This window comes from Theobroma cacao, chromosome 9, assembly GCF_053813885.1.
Source record: "Theobroma cacao isolate CCN51 chromosome 9, ASM5381388v1, whole genome shotgun sequence".
Classification (NCBI taxonomy): Eukaryota; Viridiplantae; Streptophyta; class Magnoliopsida; order Malvales; family Malvaceae; genus Theobroma; species Theobroma cacao.
Window position 1 is genome coordinate 39,958,502 of NC_142647.1, and position 21,057 is coordinate 39,979,558.

Sequence of the window (21,057 nt, forward strand, 5' to 3'; positions counted from 1 at the left end):
TGACCGTGTGAGAATTTTTAACTACCATATCAATGTCATAAAAAATGATAAAGACATTTTGATTAATATCAATTAATCAACTATTAATTATAAAATCTTATTTGATCGAAAATAAAAAATATGAAAACTTAACTAAATGTAATAAAAAATAAATTTTTATTTAAATTTTTTTAATAATTCTGAAGTTTTTTAAAGAATTATGTTTATTCCGTATTGTGGTTGAATTTTAGGGATTTAGAGTAGAAAGCAAAAGTGATGATTGCATGTGGTATAAAAATTGTTAAGAGGGCTGATTGTCCAACAATTTATCTACCCTAGTCACCGACCACATCTAACACAAATTGTTATGGACACGTGGGGTGGGTTTTTCACCTTTTGTGCACACAAACTTTTGTTTTTGGATAACCAAACCCTCAATCTTGAAAAAGTTTAAAGATGTGACTTCACTTAATCATCGCTTTCCCTTTAATCATGGTTGTAAAGATTCTTAAGCTCTAAGTATATTAAGGTTGCGTATGACTCAGTCTTTTTTTGTGCTCTTATATAATTGTTTTGTTAACATATAAGAATCAATATAAAGTTTTGAAAAATATTCAAGTTCAAATTTCATTTTTTATGAATTTATTTTGATTTATTTTATTTTATTTCATTTGTTTCCTTTACTAGTTTGTTTATTAAATTTTTTTATTAAATATATTAATTATGTAATAGTAAAAGATATTTGATTTCTACTTCTATATTTAATTTCATAAAAAAAGGTTAGATTTACCATAAAACATTTTCTTAGTACATATATTACTCTGGATATCTCCGAAATGTATTAAAACACTTACTTTTTCAATTATAAGTAAGAGGTCTTAAAATCTGTAAGTCATAAGTTAGGTTTCACAATGTGCATTTCTACTTGAATATAAGCCATATATGTAACTTGTTTGATAGCTAATTATTGAGTCCAACTTGAGTTATTCATGAATAGTTTCATTTACAGCCCAGCATTAATTGGTGGATTTTCAACCAAAAACCATAAAAACATTAATTGAGATTACTTAATAAAAATAAAATCAACATTTTAATTCTTAAAATTGCGTGTTGTATATTATTCAATATACATAGCAAATTAATTACTTCAACTATATAAAAGTTATATCAGGTGCATCGAATTATGAGATTTGATAAAAAAAAACGTTAACATAATTATAACAATAATATAGAATTGATTATAGGTTAAATTAGAACAATTTTGTTAGATTCTAATACGATTACGATATTGTTAGCTTACAATTACAATAGTATTAGCTGGACTCTCCTTTGTATATATACCTCATTTACTTTTATCAATTCACAATTCAAAATACAAAATTTGTTTTCTCATAACATGATATTAGAGTGATCTTATTTATTTTCTATCTTTTTTGAAACCTCGTCTTTGCATTGTATGAGCTATCCATAGTTTTTACGAAAAATTGTCTCAACCAACATTTATCTAGCTTCACCGCCACTACACTACAATTACCATCACGGGAAGAACCTGAGTTTGAGGAGAGTGTCAACATAATTATAGCAATTATACGAATTACAGACCAAATCAGTGGGATTTGTTAGATTATGATATGATTACAATATTCTTAAATTACAATTACAATACTATGAGTTTGAATTCTTTCACAAATTATTGAGAATCTCTTGTATATATACATTTCATTAAATTTTGTATAATTTATAATTCAGAATATAAAATTTCTCTTCTCATAAGAAATCACAAGATTAAGTAAGTGATTTAAGGTGAGAGAGTATATAACATCACTCGCAGACAAATTAAGTGAAAGAATATAGGGAAACTTGTTGACTTAAAATTAATTGATAATAGATAAAGATTTTTGTTGTACTTGACGATCAAAGATATTTAAATTTTTCGTTAAGAGATTTATTGTTATTATTATTTTAACGTAGTTTCTTATATACAGAGAAAATAGATTTATTACATGATATATAATCTTTATATGCACAATTCTCACACGCAAAATATGTAGAGAGGATGGTCTCATGCAATATTAAACTTTATTATAAGACATTTGAAAGTTTGTTACGAGAAAATAAAATCAATTGAAAAGAAATGAAGATGTCGAATAGAGATATAAAATCATAAGCTTGCAGTAAATGTATTTTAAAAAAGATAAAACGAAATGAATGCGAGAAAAATCATGATTTGTCTTCAAATCAAAGACGTAATTAACAAGTCTAAATTGACTTCATTTCACCGACTTGTTGCTTTACACAAATTTATTTTTTCTAATAAACCACATTTCACTTAAACTTGTTCAGTTGTTTGACTTTTAAAAGCATGTTGTATAAAGGGAGTCGGGCAAAACTCCAAAGGCAGCTAAAAGAGAAAATAAATAAATAAATACAGATACCAGATGATGAATGCAACATGAGAGATAGAGGATCATGTTCCTCGTGGAGCTCCTTCCTCAAATGTCAATGCCCGTATTTAAAGCCTAGCCTCCTGACTTCATGTTTCAACCGTTTCAGCTACCCCTTCAGCTCAAATATAATAAATAAAATAATCCTAATAATGTTACAGGAATTATTATACCCACTAAGGTAATAAACTATATCAATGATTGATTGATTAACTGAACAAATCCTTTATTTTTAACATTTGTATCTTGCTAAACTATTGCCAAACAAACAAAAAAAAGGGATAAACTTAAATAGTGACCTACAACAATGCATAAATTAGACCAACAATCAAGATCAATGTCAAAATATGATTGGACCACCTCCCCAGTTTCAAGGGGAAAAAACACACCAAGTGCCGTAATAAGCTTTTCCTGGATTTGATGACCTAAATTTGGAACGGAAATCAAAGTTTATTTTGCAAATATAATAATGGACTAAACTTGATGCTTTGATTGACTGTTCTTAATTGAATATTTGACTATCGTTTTTTAAGCACCTTATATCTTATAGTTTGAATTTAAGAGAGGGTAATAACAAGAGGAAAACAGCTCACCGATCAAAATAAGCTGCTGGGTTTTAGGTGGAGGAAAGTAGCCAATTCGAACACTACATGATCTAAGGTTGCATTTGGTATATTACTGAGAATGAGATTGCTGAGAATGTAATTGTTGAATATATAATTGCTGAGAATATAACTTTACAGCATTTAATATAACAAGAGAAAGTGATAATTGTAGGGAATGTGATTGGTGAGAAGATCATATTGTAGTGTTTGGTTTGTAAACACTTTATCGGAAGTATAATGTAAATTGACAAAACCCTATTAATAAAAAACATATAAGTTGAATAAATTTATCATTTTTAATATTAAATTTAACTTTTTAACTTTAAGTAATTAAAATAATAAATAATAACATAATATTTTTATATTAATTATTTAAATATTAAAATATGTAAAATTACTAAATATTTATTTTCACCTTAAACTTATAAAAATTAAAACTAAAAAAAATTATCTAAAGAAAAATCTATCGATAAATAAAAAATTCTATCGATAGATCACATTATCTATCGATAGATTATACTATTTATCAATAGATAAAACTCGTTGTCAAAAGTTTGAATGTAATCTATCGATAGATGAGAACATCTATTGATAGATATATTATTTTAAGCTTACTTGAAGCTTTCTTTCTCTCATAACCATGGCACCCAAACACCTTTCCCTCTCAAATCCTTTGAATTTCTTAGTAAATTTTCTCGATTTTAAACCATTTAAATGTTTCTTTCTCAATTTTTGATATCAAAAACATATTTTTCTCAAACACTTTCAAATTTGTTAAAAATTTGAATTAGGGTTATATAAAACTCAAGGTTCCAATATCTTCAATTTTTGAATTTGATGGTGAAATTTGACCCAAATATGCTGGTGATGAGCTACCTCTCCTAAGGACGGTGAGAAGAAGGAGAAGGAGAAAAAAGAGAAAAAGGTGGGAAGGAAGAATGAGAAGAAGGCAGGAAGGAAGGAAAAAAGTGAACAAGGCAGGAAGGAGAAAAAAATAGTTGGGAGGTTAAGTTGAGAAATAAAAATTTTTTTACTTTTCATTTGCAGAGGGAAAGTAATTTTCCCTCCAAGAAAGAAAAGAATGACATCCCTTTCTCTAATTGCAATCACATTGCTGAAAGATTATTTTTTCATCTTAAAACATAAACAAAACACTGCAATGTGCTTTCTTGCAATTTAATTGTAGGAAATGTCCCTTACTTGTAATCTATCAAACGCTACCTAAATGTTGAGGCTGCAAAATCTACTGTATGGATTCAAACTAACCATCAAATCATGATTTTAGTTTTGATTAGACTTGTTAATTACGTTTTGTACATATACTACATAGTCATTGTTGTCCACGGACCTTACAGAAATGATGGTAATTTGTTATATGTATATATGCTTAAAGAGTTGGATGTTGCACTTAGGATTACACATTGTATGATTGAGTTTCAAATAGCACAAAATCTTTGTGCTATTTAAAGAAAAACAAAACCTTAATTAAGGTGGAAGGGAAAGAAGAGAAAAGGGAGATTCCCACAATGCTGGGTTGGTACAAGTGTCAACATCTACTAGTGCAGTGCAGTGCAGCGCTGCTATACTTTTGAATAAACTCAAAAGGAACAGATTCTCACCCAAAATGTGAATGCCACAAACTCCGAATGATTTCCACTTCGGGTATCAAATCTTTAAGCCCATTGTGGCAGAAACCTTCCCTGCCTCATCACAGTCACTCCCTCCTATTTCCTGCCTCCATCTCCATGTGATTCTACTCCTGCCAAAATGTTTATCATGCAGCCTTATCTTTAGCCCTCCGGTCCATATCTTCCAACTGCTAGTGATTTTTCTTTTCTATCTATGCAAATAACTGAGTCTAATTAATCCTACCATACACTGGGTTTTAGGGTGGGCATATATTCGAATAGGCAGGTGAGAACCAAATCCCTATACTATACGTCCTAGTCGTGACAAAGACATATGGCCCTGATTGATTACCAAATATTCAAATCCTTTTTTGATCTTATCTAGGGGTTTAAATGATCTTAGCTATCCAGTTCAATGGGGATTTTTATAATGGTGTTCAAGCTTCATTTCATTATAGTTTGGCTGAATTCCAGATTGAATTGGGTTCGATTCATTTAACTTAAACAAGTTTGATCGTAAACAATTAATGAATTTGTTTTTAAATAATCAAAGAAATCAATAATCAAATTAATTTGCAAAAAAATAAAATAAAAATAAAAAGAAAATTTTATTAAAAATATAATTATATTATTATTTTATACTAATCAAACAATAGACAAACTTGTTTTAAACGAGCCCTTAAGAAATTTATAAACGATTTTCAAAATGAATAATAAACATATATATATATATATATATATATATATATATATATATTCAAGCTTCTATTTTTTTTTTTGAAATTGATTTTTTTTTATTTTATTAAACGAACTTAATTTGAGCTTATTCACGAGCTGTTCGATGAACATTCTGATTTATTTGCCCTAAAAACATGCCCAAGTTATTGAAATGTTGAGGATGGAAAATGTTTCTTAATTCGGCTTTTAAACACTTTTTAAATGTTTTTTTAATTTCTTAATTTGGCTTAAAGTGAATGATATTGAACTCACCTTGACTTTAAAACCACAGTGGAAACTTTTACAGGCAAGTGCCAAGTTGCATAGGAATTTTAAAACTATTTCGTAGTTAAATCCGGAGAATTAAAGAAAGCAGAAGAAAAAAAAAAGGAGAGGAGTGAGACATTTGTGTGATTAAAAACAAAAGAAGATTAAAAGTGTAGGGGTATTGGATAGGGGGAAAGCATTCGTAAGTTATAGTAACAGGGGAAGCATTTGCTTTGCTTTATGTTTCCTCCCTTTACCCTGACGTGGACTGTTCCTTACGGGTCAATGTTGTAAATATCCTAGCATAAAAAGCACTGAGAAATAAGACGAGAGCATCTTAGGCATGCTGTACAACTTGGAATTATAATATTAATAGGTTGTAGCCTTTACTGGACATGTCATTCTCAAAGCCCATCATTCATTCTTATCAACACCCCAACCCAATTCTCATAACGGCCTTTCAATCATACTAATACAGCTTCTCTTCAAACCACTAGTACAAAGCTTTCAAGCCTTTTTAAGTCTAATTTAAGTAGCTATGCAACAATCAAAATTAACTAAATTTACCACAACAAATGTATTATACATATATAAATCCATAAAAAAAAAAGGAGGAGTTAGTTACATTGGTTAGACGATGCAATTAATATGAGCTTCTTTTTAGGGTCATTTTAACCTTACATTTAGAATTAGCAATTTTGAGTATTTAAGGCATAATATTTAAGGTATAGTGTCTATTGCATTCAATCAAGTTTTTATATATTTTTTTTGAAATAAATAATTTTTTATGATTAATTATTGATTAATTGTTGTTAGTCAAAAGGTCATTTGTCATTTTTATGCCATATGGCATTGATGTGAAAAATGAAAAATGTCACATAGTTATGTTATTATATCACATTAACATGTTACTGTTATCATTCATTATGACATGTTATCATACTATGCGATATAGAATAACAAATGACATTTTGATTAATAATAGTTAGGTAACCATTAATTATAAAAGTTTATTTAATTTAAAATAAAAATATAAAATTTTGATTTTATGCAATAAAAGAATAAAACGTAATTCCCAAATAAACCTTTGAACTATATAAAAAATTTAATTAAGTTTTTATACTTTTATTACATTTAATTAAGCCCCATATTTTTTATTTTAAATCAAATAAATATTTCATCACTAATTACAGTTAATCAAAGTTATAACTGTTAGTTTAATGCCATGTCATTTGCAACGTGATATATAATTTTGGATGAAGACATTGTCACGTGGTCGATGATGTGATAAAAATGCTATTGATTGAGATTTTAATTGTTGACTTAGATTTTTAAATAAATTTAAAGATTTAAACAAAAAATATTAAAATCCAAATCAACAATAAAAAATCCAATCAACAATATTTTTATCCACGTCATCGGTTATGTGACAATTTTATCATTTAAAATAACATATCACCTTACCATGTGAGTATAACAGATAACGTAACATTAAATTGATAATTATGACTTTAAGTAATGATAGTTTATCAATAATATGTGATAATGATTTATTTGATTTAATGTAAAAATATAAGAATTTAATTAAATATAATAAAAGTATAAGAATTTAATTACTTTTTTTAATAAATCAAGAGTTTATTTAAATTTAATTAAATAATTTAGAGATTTTTTAAATACGAGGTCAATATTTAAATAAAATGGTAACTAATGCATTATTCAATTGCTGAATAACTCGTGTTTATGTAAAAAACCTTGCACGACTAAATCTCAGCTTTATTGGCAAAGACATCCTAGTAAAATACTTTTTGGTAATAATTTTCCATTTCTATCACCTGCCCTGCCCTCTTGCTCTCTGCCCATCCCTTGTTTTTGTTTTTTTTTTTCCATTTCTATTTCCCATCCACCACAGATTGATTCGATGATGCAATGAAAAAAAATTCCCAGTGAAATTTTTTGTAAGAGGCCTATCAAGTCTTTCCTTTTTCGAATCTTCCTCCATTCTTTTTCTGCTCAGGTATTTTATTTAATGAATTTGTTGCATTTCTTTATATATCATTCTTTAAAGCATTTTGGATTAATATTCCTTCTGGGTCTCTGAGAGTTTTTAAATTTAGGTTGAAGATTTTTTGCTTGTTGTTGGGTTGTGTTTTGGGATTCTTTGGGATGCTTGATTTGGGTGTTTTTTTTTTCTCCTTTTTGGGTTTATGTAAATTAAGCTATGAAAGTAAAAAGTTTTATGAAGTTCTATCTTCTAAGAAGGGTACTGTTAATTCTTCTAGCTATGAAATAGTGCATGTGGTTGATTCGTGAACTGGGTTAAAGATGATGGAAGTAAAGGGGAAATAGGAAAAAGAAAAAGAATTCAATATCGAAAATGAATGTTTGCAGGAACTAAAATTAGGAATATAAAAGGAAGGAACTTTATTTTATGGAGTTAATATAACCTTGAATGAGTTATGAGTTTGGCTGTTGGCTCTTGATTGTGGTTAATTCTCATGTAGGAGGTTCTTTTGGTTGAAATGTTTTGGTTCAGTTGTGGCAGTGTAGCAAAAGAATTTTTGTTTTGGGAGCTAGTTTAATTTTTGTGCAATGTAAGAGAGGGTTGCTTTGGTTATTACTTTAACAACCAAGACTAGGGCTTGAGTTTGCTGGAAAGATTGGGGATAGAAGCTATGGTGTGAGCCTGTGAAGTCTTTGATTAAGTGCATGTGAATTGGTTTATTAAAGTATGAGGGGTGATGTATAGCCTAAAAGGTCTCCTTGCTTTTAGATTTTAAAGATTTCCACAACCATAAACATATATATGGATTGGTACTTTAGCTGCAGGGGAAGCAGAAATGGGGAAATCGGTTACCCTTGACAGAGTGCATCTTTGTTATACTTGTTGCATGATCACCAAGGGAGGAAGATAAGAATTAATTTGTACAAGGATATGGAGGTCTATTTCTGGAATGTGGTTGACATACGTGTATCATTTGAGGAAGGGGAATGATCCATTAACATCACGTTTGGTGTCTAGCAATGCACTTGTCCACAGAATGAATGCATTCAGCATAAGTATGATAGATAATATGATTGTTAATGTTGGGTGGGGGATATGCTACCCTTTTGCTTTTGAAATTTAGACTGTTAGAAGTTTGTGTAGCCATATTAAAGCCCATTTCTGAAAGTTGATGCTAGTACCTGCCTATTGTTTATTGTTCTTTTGATGAGGTTGTTACTTTCTAAGCTCAAACTGTTAAATGTTAGACTTAAGGCAGCTGTTTCTTCATTGATCCGTTGATGACTTTTTGTGATCCTTAAAAATCTTTTTATAGGGTATCTTTGTTTTTTTTTTTTTTTTTGTTGCTTTGGAAGAGAAGGAGGGAGGGGGTTGCTACATCAAAGCTCTCAGATCTATCTTATTGTAGAAGTGTAAAACTTACAATTGTGTGCTCATGTACAATAAGGAGTTTTGAGGTTTCAAGTCTTAAAGGATACATGGTATTAGGTCTTTTACCGTTTTCTGATGATTGCTTTGCTATAATCTGCATAGCATTTTAGAGAACCAAGTTCTTATTTTTCAGAAGGGGAAAAGTAAATGGTTTAAATTGGTAAGTCTATTTAGGTATGACATCCTTTCTTTAGGAGAACAGTCTTTTCTTTTGTCATATATTTTTCCTAAAAAATATCTCAGTAGTTTCTGGTGTGAAAAATCTCCTCGTGGTAATCATTAAATGGAACTACTTATTCTAACTTCAGGCAGGAGTTAAACTTGGTTGGATATAGTATAAAGTTAGTCTGTTGTCTCTCTTGCCTGTATTGTTTGAGATATTGTTTCCTTTCTTATTGCCATCTTTTTTTGTTAATGATATTCTATAATCCTGTATTGTCTTGACATGCAAGATTTCCATATTTCAGGTACTGTTGTTATGAAATCATTTAGTTGAAGGTTTCTTTTGTCTCCATTAAATGTTTTATGGTAAACTAAGTGCTAGCTGAGTATACATTTGAAAGTGCATCCCAGATGCAGAGTGGATCTGAATATTCCCTTTAAGATAATGGATTCTAGCATCAGCACCAGTGACACCATTTTAGAGCCACATTCAGATTTGGAATTTGAATCACATGAAGCTGCTTATACATATTACAAAGAGTATGCCAAGTCTGTGGGCTTTGGCACTGCTAAATTGAGCAGTCGTCGGTCCAGGGTGTCCAAGGAATTTATTGATGCTAAATTTACATGCATAAGATATGGAAATAAGCAACAGTCGGATGATGCTATTAATCCTCGGCCTTCTCCAAAAATTGGATGTAAAGCAAGCATGCATGTGAAGAGAAGGCAGGATGGCAAGTGGTATGTTTATAGTTTCATAAAGGACCATAATCACGAACTTTTGCCAGCCCAAGCACATTTTTTTCGAAGCCACAGGAATGTTGATCCACTTAAGAATGATGTTGGAAGGAGGCGGAAGAATCTTGCTGCAGTTTCTAAACTATTTGGTGCCTACCAAAATATTGAATTTTTGGAAGGTTATATGAGAAATCAGCATGATAAGGGGCGAAGTTTGGTTTTAGAAGAGGGAGATGCTCAAGTACTTCTTGAACTTTTTATGAATATGCAGGAAGAAAACCCAAAATTTTTCTATGCTGTTGATTTGAATGAAGAGCATCGGCTGAGAAATGTATTTTGGGTTGATGCCAAAGGCATGGAAGATTTCAGTAACTTTGGTGATGTTGTGTCTTTTGACATTTCATATTTCACAAACAAATATAAAATACCTTTGGTACTCTTTATTGGAGTCAACCATCATATTCAACCCACATTGCTTGGTTGTGCATTAATTGCAGATGAAACAGTTTATACTTTTCTTTGGCTGATGCAAACATGGTTTATAGCAATGGGGGAACGAGCTCCACGAGTGATGCTCACGGATCAAAACAATGCCATAAAAGCAGCTGTGGCCGCTGTGTTTCCTAATACACGTCATTGTTTCTGTTTATGGCATGTGTTGGAAAAACTTCCCAGGCATCTTGAATATCTAAGCCTGTGGCATGAAAGTCTAATGCTAAAATTTGATAAATGTATTTATAGGTCTTGGAATGAGGAGCAATTTGAAAAAAGGTGGTGGAAGATGGTTGACAAATTCCATCTTAGAGAGATGCAGTGGGTTCAGTCTTTGTATGAAGATCGCAAACAGTGGGTACCTACCTTTATGAGAGATATATCTTTTGCTGGATTGTCTACTGCTTTACGCTCAGACAGTTTGAGTTCTTCATTCGACAAATACGTGCACGGGGAAACATCATTGAGGGCCTTTATAGAACAGTATAGAGTAATTCTTGAGGACAGGTATGAAGAGGAAGCCAAGGCTGATTTTAATGCATGGCATGAGACTCCTGAGTTGAAGTCTCCATCACCTTTTGAAAAACAATTGTCAATTGTATACACACATGAAATTTTCAAGAAATTCCAAGCTGAGGTTTTGGGAGCTGCTGCTTGTCATCTTAAGAAAGAAAATGAAGATCAGGCGTCCATGACATATAGTGTTAAGGACTTTGAAGATAATCAAAATTATATGGTGGAATGGAATGAATCAAAATCAGATATATATTGCTCATGCCACTCTTTTGAATATAAAGGCTACCTTTGCAGACATGCTATTGTCGTGCTCCAGATGTCTGGTATTTTCAGCATCCCATCTAAGTATATTTTGCAGCGGTGGACTAATGCTGCCTTGAGCAGGCGTCCAATCAGTCAGAAATTGGATGAGGTCCAATCTAAGGTCCGTCGGTACAGTGATTTGTGTAGACGTGCCATAATATTAAGTGAAGAAGGTTCACTTTCTCAAGAAAGCTATAATCTTGCACTAGCTGCTATAAAAGGAGCTAGGAAGCAATGTGCAAGTGTCAATAATTCGGTTGAGAATGATGCCAGACCTAACACCTCAGTGATTTATGCTGTTTCTGGTGTCGAAGGACAAAATCAATGTGTTAATGCTCCCGAAGAAAAAGATCCAGACCCTAGAATGGCAAATACAATCAAGACTTCCCGAAGTGTTGAGGCTGTATTGGAGAGGCAAATTAATGAGAATAATCCAACTAGAAATGGAAAGGTCAGTGAGCAGTCTGTTGATATGTATAATTTCATATTAGAACATTTTGATTTATAAAGGGAAGGAAAAGAAAGAAAAAGAAAAATCACTAAAATTTGCTTCTGTAAACAGCAGGTATCTCTTGTGGGAGCTGCGAATGTTGGGTCACAAGATGGTTTTCATCAAATGGTTTGTTCAACTTTCATCTCTCTCTCTCTCTCTCTCTCTCTCTCTCTCTTTTCAGTAGGGATAATGTGGTTTATTTTCTTATATTCCAATGTAATGTAATGCTATTATATGTGACACAGAAAATTCAAAGTTGAATTTATTTGATGTTTTCTTGAAACTATTTTAATGCACTTAGTTCTAATGATTTTGATGCCTTAGAAGAATGTGGTGGCTGAACCATAGTGTATGCACCTTATTGTGTTTAATTGTGTGCATAACATGCTAATATGAGATTGGATCAGAATTTGGATCTGATGCTTAGGGTGACTTTAGTCCTGAACTTTCATCTAGCATGCTAATATGAAGATTGGATCAATTTTGAGTAACCCTACTTAATATAGGTTAATGTACGTGTTCTTTTCGTTTGATTTGCATAGTCAGAGAGCATGAATGTGCAATGAGTTGTATCTGGCAGCAGTATATGATAAAGAGCACTTGATTATACTCATCAAAATCATCATTATCATCATCATCATCTATGCTTTACTCAAGTTTAAGTTTTCCAAATGAGTGTCAATTAATATGCATTTGCCTGAAATATACTTATCGTTACTGATATGCAGTTTTTGATTGATTAATTATTATATTTGGATAATGGTATGCCGTCTTTAAACCTTAATATCTTTGTATGCTTGTTGCAGGAGCTGTCAGACATGAGGCCAACACCAATGCATAATGTGATGCCAACACAGCTACATAATATGGTGCCAACTATGTTAACAAATGTTGCATCAACACATTTTCATAACGTGGCTGCTACACATTTGCATGACAATCGACTCCAGCGATAACTTATATTTTTTCTTCATTTTGTAAAGATCATGTAAGGAAAAGCTACTTTAGGGTTGCAGGAAGAGCAATATTATCATTTTGCAATTGCCTTGACTTCACTACGAGGTATGATACAGCTGACTAAAGTTTCATGTTTCTGCCTCGAATGAGCTTTTTACACATGTATGTTAGCTTGCTAATTGGATTTCTCCCTATTCCATGTCTCATATATTAATATAGTTTGTGATGGACAAGTGTTGTGTTTTGTCAATTTGCATACTGATTTTTGGCAAGAGAAGCAACTTATTTTGTTTTGGAGAATTGCCTGCCAGAGTGCTGCATTGTTTTGTTTGCATGTGCATGGCACCGTACATACCGGTAAATGACATAGATTGTCACAGTGTGCAGGTGACCCTCAAACATTGAGCAACCAAACCGTTGTTTTGGGTGTGGTTTTACCTGGGCTTTTTAGGGAAAAGAAAAAGTTTGTAACGTAGTTTACTATTTCTAGTGCATCACTATGAGAGTATTAAATATTCCAAATATACATTGTTGAATAAAACGAAGTAAGGTTTTTCTCATATGATTTGTGTATCTCAGTGAATCAAACTGTATAAATCAAGAAATTTTATATTATTTCAAGAACCTAGTGGCAAAATCACTGGATTTTTGAGTAAATTTTATTTTATGTGGTTGGTCCTACCAAATGAGTTAAATTGAGTTTTACCAACACTCAAGTCCAAATCAATGCAGCATGGTGTAAAAGCATGTACATGATTGCAGTGGGGGGCACTGGCTGCTATGTGTTGATATTAAAATGTGTAGCTTCAAAATCCAGGCTGTTTCATAATCTCTATTTAATTATTGATACGGAAATCGTCCACTTGCAGCAAAGAAAAAGGTTGGCAAACAGCCATATCATTTCCGCATTTTCTGATGTAAAAGTAAAATTGCATGGTATGAGCTATGTTTGGGTTTTGGGGTTGTTTTGTTTTGCTTGAACCATGAATTAATCAATTACATAAACTGAAGCTCTTGTTTCATGCTTGTATTGTCCCTTTGGCAACTTTCCTTGGAAAGAAGAATTACTGTGTGCTTGCATTTGATTGATTTGACGAGAGGAGAGAATATACTATGAATGGCGAGAGTCATGGATGGACAACTGGTTTGACAATAACATCCGTGTTTATCTATATATTTCATTTCAACGATAATAAAACAGGTCGAGACTGTTGGCAAAAGAAGTGTGGATGTCATCTTAAGATATGCCTTTAATTACCCGCGTAGCCATAAATTATAGAGATACAACATGTTGACTTTACTATATTGGTATTTCCTGAAGCTCATTGGGATTAACTATCGAAAAGAAACCAAGCTCCCTCTCCTTGTATAAAGAATAAAAATGGTTGAGAGACATCCCATACCTGAAAGAATATGAGGAACAACAAGGGGAACTGCACGTCATTATCAAGTTTTCAAGGGGAGAGATGAGGTAGTCAAGGTTGAAGAAGGAGAGGCATGCAGATAATCAGGCAATTTCTCTCTCTCCTTGTTCAGAGGCATGTCTTGCGCACTGCACATGGCTTCATCCCAACCATCTGGACCGACATAGGATTTGGAGTATGTTGTTAGTCAACTCCAGAGTCACTGTTATTGACTCCCCCGGACACTACCTGCGCCAATAAAAGACAAGCTCAACTCTCACAATAATTATTAACCCACTCTAACTCATCCAAGTATGAGAAATGAAACCTTGTATACATTGTATATGCCCACCAATTAATTCTCCTTTTTTTTTTTTTTTCTGTTTTATTTATTTTCTGAAATTTAAGATGCAAATAGGTTGTTTTAACCCTAAACTCCAATTAGGGATAAAATGTCACTTTATAGTAAAATACCATATCAAGATAGTGTACTAGTAAAATTACATTTCTTAAGTCAAGAGGGACAAGCTTATCAATTAAACCATCTGTAACATTTATTGCTATAGTGGGTTTTGCTGTAATATAGTTTTTGCAAACACATTTGATCTTTGATTCTTGAAGAATCTTAACTTTAGTCTTGTATGAAAAATGCAAAACTGTTTATTTACTTTTGAGTCGGTTCTGACTCAAATTTGTAAAACTTTGTGTGTGTGTCTTTTTTTCTGGGTAATTAAAAATTTAATGGACTGTATTTCATTGACAAGAAGAAATTATGAAGGTAGACTGGGACTTATTTTATACCAAATCTGAAAAGCCCTTGATTAGCTTCTTGTTTTGGATTGTCAGAAGGTAGAGGCCAGTATAGCTGCACATGTACCACGTGCTGAATGCCAATCATGCAACAACAAGAAAGGCAGGCATGATCGATGTTTTTTTTTTTTTTTGTTAAACCTTGGTTTTTTATTCAAATTCATTCATTAAACCATTGTTTGCCAGCTACTCGTCCACTGTCGGCATCTTGTTCAAAATCTGAGAGAAGCCTAATCAAATTTACATTTATTTTATGGTTTCTCTTTATTATTTTTTTAATTGATATATATATATATATATATATATATATGTATGTATGCATGCAATCCAATTATCTAATATCATTGTGGATCCTGTACATTTGAGACATTTGAGGTTATAAAAAGTGTAATGACAAAAAAAGTATCGGATCAAAAAAAATAAATATATACTGAAATCTTTTACAACTTAATTGTCTACTTTTTCACTATAAATATATGGCTATAAAAGTTATTGTTTATTATTTTCCATACCGCTCAAGAGTAATATTAGTAAAAAACTTTTACCCTAAATTTTAATTCAACTAAGATAAGATTTTTGTACTTTAACTCTATAAAAAGTAATATGCAGTTAAAAAATATTATTAAGAGTTTGTTTGATTTGATTTTTTTCTTAAAAAATATTATAAAGCTGTTATAAAAAATAATAAATTTTAAAATTAAACCAGAACTGTTTGTAATTTAATTTTTATAAACTATTTTTTATAGATAAACAACTTATATAAATTCTAATTTTAGTTTAAATTATCATAAAAAGTATTTAATAAATAACTTTCAATTAATCACGAATTCATTTATTCATGAATTTTTTTTTCTAGTAATTTTTGTAGAGAGAGGTAGAGGTGAGGGAAATCTTGATTCGCAGAGAGAGAGGAGAGAGATCAATTGAAAGAAATGAGATTTTTTTTATAAGGTAATGTTGAAATTATTTAATAAATGAGGATATTTTTAAAACAAAAAAATTTCTCTTGTAAAGCGGACATGTTTTTAAAAAAAGAAAAAAAAACTCTTCTCTCGAGTTTTTTTTGAAATTCTTTTTTTTCTTTTAGATTTTATTCTTTTCAAAAAATTATTTTTTTAAAATCTTGTTTGACTCGATTTTTACTTTTAAAAAGTAAATAAATTATAAAAAACCTAAGCTTAGTCAAGAGTGAGTTTAATGAGCACCTCGATCTAAAAAAACAAATATTTGGACGTACGTGGAACAAAGATTGTGAGTTTGCTATTGAACTTGTAATCTTTTGACTTTTTTTTTAATGGTTATGTTTGTAAATATAGACAATTAAAAGATTGAATCACCTAAATTTTTATATTTTTATCTTTCTTTACTTTATTGATTGTGTAAGATTTAAGGTAAGTTTTTTTAAAAAAAATTTAGTTACTTACAAAACAATTAATTACTCTCTTTATTTTAATATATTTATTTTTGGTTAACTAAGTTTAACTCCTTTGTTTTCTTTGGTAATTTTATTATCATCTCACCTTTTTTTAGGATGAAAATAGGAAGTCATTTATGAGAATCTATTAATTCTCCTGTCAAATGAAGAGTTTTTTTTTTTTTAAAAAAAAGGTATTTGATAGCTGTCAGATATACTGCAAAATCTTAGGAGAAAACAAAAATAAATAATATAAATTGAGATTTGTGGAGTCATTTCTTGCTTTGAAGGAGAAGGATAGGGGATGTTGTAGCCTATGACTATTTCGCTGCTTTGTCGGAAACACCATTCGTGCTTCATGCTTACGACTATTTCTGCTAAAAATAGTCCCTTTTTTCGGTATAATTATTGCAGTCTCATCAAAATGCATATAATAATTTGGGTTCATCAGTCAAGTGCGATTGTTGTTGAAGTAAATTCCAAAGTATGTATTATTAAAGGGGCGTGATTTCGCGTTGATGTGCCCATCAATGCTCTTTAATTTCTGTCGTCAATCATTCTTTCAATTTATTACTTAAAACCTTTTTATAGGAGAATAAAAAAACTGAATCCTAATAATATATGAAGAAATTTAATATTTTTTTTTGTCTATCGTAATATTCTTGTCATTTTTAGTTTTAGGCTACTGTTTTATATGCTATTTTATTATTTTGTAAATAGTAATGTTTAAATTTGAAGTGAAAAGGTCTTCCCATATATGTCTTAAACATTTTAAATCAATAAATTACTAAAGTAATAGTCAAAAGTAGAAAATATGTAATCTTCAATATCTAAAAATTAATTGAATCGATTGGGGTCTTTAACTCATTAATTAGTGCGTGTATTTTCAAAAAATTGAATCTGATTTTTTACTTTTTATAATTAAAAAAACTTAAAAAGGAGCCTTTTGAATTAGTAAAAAGATCTAAAATGATTTTGCTAAAAATGAAAAATTAAAGGTCATGTCCCATCAAAGCAATCAGGTAGGGGGTGATGAATCACTTTTCTTCTGGATATGCTTTGGGCACATTGAAATCTACACTGGTTGCTTGACATCCACATAACATGAACAGCTCATGGCTTGTCTTCACGTGATCTCCTCCCACACATTTATGTCCTCAATTTAAGTGGGGCGTATGGGGATAATACGGTAGTTCAACGGTCCAGATCATTTCCAAGGAGGACACTTTCGTATCAAGTAGACTGTATTTGCTTCATCAGTTTGCATTAAATAAATGAATAGACTAGCTCCCGAAATGACCAAGAAGTGATTCCTTTCAAGCAGACACAGATTCAGGTACTCGTGGGGCAATCCACTGAGACGTTGACGTTCACTGGGTAGTAAGATGGTCCTATACTATTCCATCTTGCCCACGAATACCGTGCGGCTCAATTATTTGCCCAAATTTATTCATGGAAATAGTTAGTTTAGCTATCATCATTGTCAAAAACTGTGTATTTGTAGCCTAAATCCTCATGCAAGATAAGGACAAACCAACTCAATGCATTACTCTTAACAACATAATTATCATATGTTGGGTTTTATGTTGATTCTTAAACCCATTTAATGTTTTTTTTCTTTATATTTAGGGTCAATACTAATTTTTGTGTTTCTCAAAAGTTAGTATAAAATTCTTTTTAGATCTGTTTTTTTTTTTTTGAAAAGTGTTTTTTAGATTTGGTTGTGGTGTTATCATTGAAAAAGCTGTAAATACATGAAAATCCTAAGTGAGTGACTAGAGATAAAAGATCGATTGGGTTTGAGGTGAGCTTGATCGTCGTAATCTTAGATATTTGGTAGTTGATTTCTTTTTTATTATGCTTGTGGATATAAAAAAAATTTATTTTTAATAAATCACGTATATTATTGGTGTTTTTTCTTTATGTTTGTTTTCTCTTTATGTTTATTTTCTTATTTTGAGTTTTTTGATTATTTGTTGTGTGATTTTGATCGATTTAATTTTTAAGTTGAATAATTGATTCCCGAATCACGTATATTGTAGGTGCTCTCTCTTTACGTTACTCTTCTTGTCCTAAGTTTTTTTAATTGTATATTGTTTGAATTTTGATGAGTCTAATTTTGTGATTTGGATTAAGGGTTGAATCAACAAGATGACCTTGGCCTACAATTTGGAGCATCCTACTTGGCAATCATATTTAATTAGATGGAACAGATTTGTGGCCCAATTACCTAAATTCAAATTGCCATCTTCAGTTTCCCAACAAAGAAGACGCTTTTAGGAAACTCGCTAATTATACCTTTCTTGACTAATTAAATATTGCATAGTGAAAAGAATGTTTCTAATTTGCGTTACATTATCACTTTTATTCTTTCAAAACGAATTCTTAATTCCGAAAACTAGTATGAGGAGAGACTAAATTAAGAATGTTTCACTCTTTTTCTTTTTTGGACTAATTAAATAGTATAAAACCTTTGTTTTCTGAGTTACGGGGACACCACATATATTTGGATTTCTACGAGCTAAATCATATCGTGCATGAGTCCGAAGAAGCCACGTCGCACAGCGACCATGCTTCATGTTTAGACTCTTGAAACAGTAGCTCAATTCCCACCCCAAAGCTTATCCCTTCCCCATGTTCCGCTGTTTCATCCTTATCAATTATTAGACTTAACTCTCCAACTCTCGGCTCTTCCTCCCTTCTTCCTTATCCCCGCTTTGTAGTTTGTACTACATGCTTTACTTAGATTTCATTTTGGACGAATATATGCATTTTGCTTCGTTTTCCTAAATTACACTGAAACACAAGAAGAAACCAGTACACAGCACATGATGTTTCAAAGTACTGATCCATACCTCAGTTGCATATGCTCGGAAAGTTTTTTTTTCCGGCTAATTTATATATATTTTTGCTTTCAATTCTACCTTAATATACAATTCCAACAACAACTTGTAGGATTCATAATGAGAGATACTCAAGTGTTTGATTTTTGGACAATTCGACTACTTCTAATATTTATTACATTCACGTCATTTATGAATAATCGAATTATTTTCTCATCTAACAAAAGCATATTTCATGTTTTATAAATTAATTAACTATAAAGTGTTGCAGTAATTCAATATGTTGCATCACACTAATTTCTTAATCACATCCATGATTAAGCTTTTTAAAAAAAAAAAAAAAATCAACGAGACAATCACTCGTCGACGATATGATGTGGCAAAACTACAATGAACATTCTAAGAAGGCTCCACAAACTGCCACAGTAGACGTTAGGGGCAAAATCGTCACTAAAAGTTCACAATTCCCCGCTTATAAATAAACAACGTAAATCATGCTCAATTGCCCATCTTCAGTCTTCACTCCCCTCAACCAAGGTTTTTTATTATTTTTTTTAAACAAATTCCAAGACAAAAACATCATCTGTTTCGAACCAAACAACGTAAGAATGAAGAGAGTCTTCAGCATTATTTTGCTATTATTAGTTACCGTTATCTCCACCGTCACCAGCTGCCCGCCGTCTGACCGGGCTGCACTGTTAAGATTCAAGGGAGCTCTCCACGAGCCTTTCTTGGGCATCTTCAACTCATGGACGGGCACCGACTGTTGCCACAACTGGTACGGCATTAGCTGCGACCCTGAGTCACACCAAGTCGCTGACATTAACTTCCGTGGTGAGTCCGAAGACCCTATCTTCGAGCGAGCAGGCCGGTCCGGTTTTATGACCGGGGTTATCTCAGCCGAAATATGTAAGTTACCTCGCCTCTCCAGTATTATTATAGCCGATTGGAAAGGAATTACTGGCGAGATTCCTAAATGTATTGCTACGTTGCCGTTTCTTCGTATTCTTGATTTGATTGGTAACAAAATCTCGGGAGAAATTCCTTCTGATATCGGGAGGTTGCAGCGTCTCACGGTTTTAAATATTGCCGATAACCAAATATCGGGTAGAATTCCTTCTTCGTTAACGAATTTATCAAGCTTGATGCATCTGGATTTGAGAAATAACAAAATCTCGGGTCCGATCCCGAGGGCATTCGGGCGACTCAGGATGTTGAGCCGGGCCTTGTTGAGCGGGAACCAGATAAGCGGACCAATCCCCGGCTCGATATCTCAAATATATCGTCTTGCTGATTTTGATCTCTCCATGAACAAAATATCGGGGGTGATTCCTCCTTCTATCGGAAGAATGGCGGTTCTCGCGACACTGAATTTGGATTGCAACAATATAACGGGTACGATACCAACGACTCTTTTGACTTCCGCAATAAGCAACTTGAATTTGAGCCGAAACGCGTTGGGAGGAAAAATTCCGGATGTTTTCGGGGCGAGATCATATTTCACCGTCATCGATTTATCGCATAACAACTTTAGGGGTCCGGTACCGAGATCTTTGTCGGCGGCGTCTTATATCGGACACCTAGATTTGAGTTACAACCATCTCTGCGGGAGCATTCCGGCGGGAGCACCCTTCGATCATCTTGAAGCGTCCTCATTTGTGTATAACGACTGTCTTTGTGGAAAACCACTTCGAGCTTGTTGATCAGATCAGCCATATCTCCTCAATATATATCTTCTGTATTATGCTGGTGTAAACCTAAAGAGAAATTAGTATATGCATTTTGTTTACTTCAGTTTCCCTTATACTTGTCTTTTGTTTTTTTATTTCTGTTCAAATCTCTTGTAATTT

General features: G+C 31.9%; 2 protein-coding genes across 4 annotated transcripts; both read left to right on the forward strand.

Annotated features, from left to right (window-relative positions):
* Nucleotides 1-7,409: 7,409 nt before the first annotated feature.
* Nucleotides 7,410-13,361, forward strand: FRS4 (FAR1-related sequence 4). 3 transcript variants are annotated; one of them, XR_016028485.1, is made up of 5 exons: nucleotides 7,412-7,657; nucleotides 9,544-11,738; nucleotides 11,850-11,906; nucleotides 12,587-12,842; nucleotides 13,118-13,361. XR_016028485.1 is itself a non-coding variant. In XM_088810156.1 (4 exons), the coding sequence occupies exons 2-4, from the start codon at nucleotides 9,684-9,686 to the stop codon at nucleotides 12,734-12,736; spliced, it is 2,259 nt and encodes a 752-aa protein (XP_088666282.1). In that variant the 5' UTR covers nucleotides 7,410-7,657; nucleotides 9,544-9,683; the 3' UTR covers nucleotides 12,737-13,018. The 3 variants fall into 3 exon arrangements, 2 of the variants coding, with proteins under 2 accessions (XP_088666282.1, XP_088666281.1); XM_088810156.1 differs by lacking the exon at nucleotides 13,118-13,361 and having other exon boundaries at nucleotides 7,410-7,657; nucleotides 11,853-11,906; nucleotides 12,587-13,018; XM_088810155.1 differs by lacking the exon at nucleotides 13,118-13,361 and having other exon boundaries at nucleotides 12,587-13,018.
* Nucleotides 13,362-19,709: 6,348 nt separating this feature from the next.
* Nucleotides 19,710-21,001, forward strand: LOC18589772 (Leucine-rich repeat (LRR) family protein). The gene has a single exon (XM_007014894.3). The coding sequence runs from the start codon at nucleotides 19,816-19,818 to the stop codon at nucleotides 20,908-20,910; it is 1,095 nt and encodes a 364-aa protein (XP_007014956.3). The 5' UTR covers nucleotides 19,710-19,815; the 3' UTR covers nucleotides 20,911-21,001.
* Nucleotides 21,002-21,057: the final 56 nt, after the last annotated feature.

What these genes read in the sequence shown, in the direction of transcription:
- LOC18589772 (XM_007014894.3), top strand. Translation starts at nt 19,816, where the DNA reads ATGAAGAGAGTCTTCAGCATTATTTTGCTATTATTAGTTACCGTTATC.
- FRS4 (XM_088810155.1), top strand. Translation starts at nt 9,684, where the DNA reads ATGGATTCTAGCATCAGCACCAGTGACACCATTTTAGAGCCACATTCA. An exon ending in ATCCAACTAGAAATGGAAAG is followed by an intron (nt 11,739 to 11,849) that starts GTCAGTGAGCAG and finishes TTCTGTAAACAG; the next exon opens with CAGGTATCTCTTGTGGGAGC. An exon ending in AAGATGGTTTTCATCAAATG is followed by an intron (nt 11,907 to 12,586) that starts GTTTGTTCAACT and finishes TGCTTGTTGCAG; the next exon opens with GAGCTGTCAGACATGAGGCC.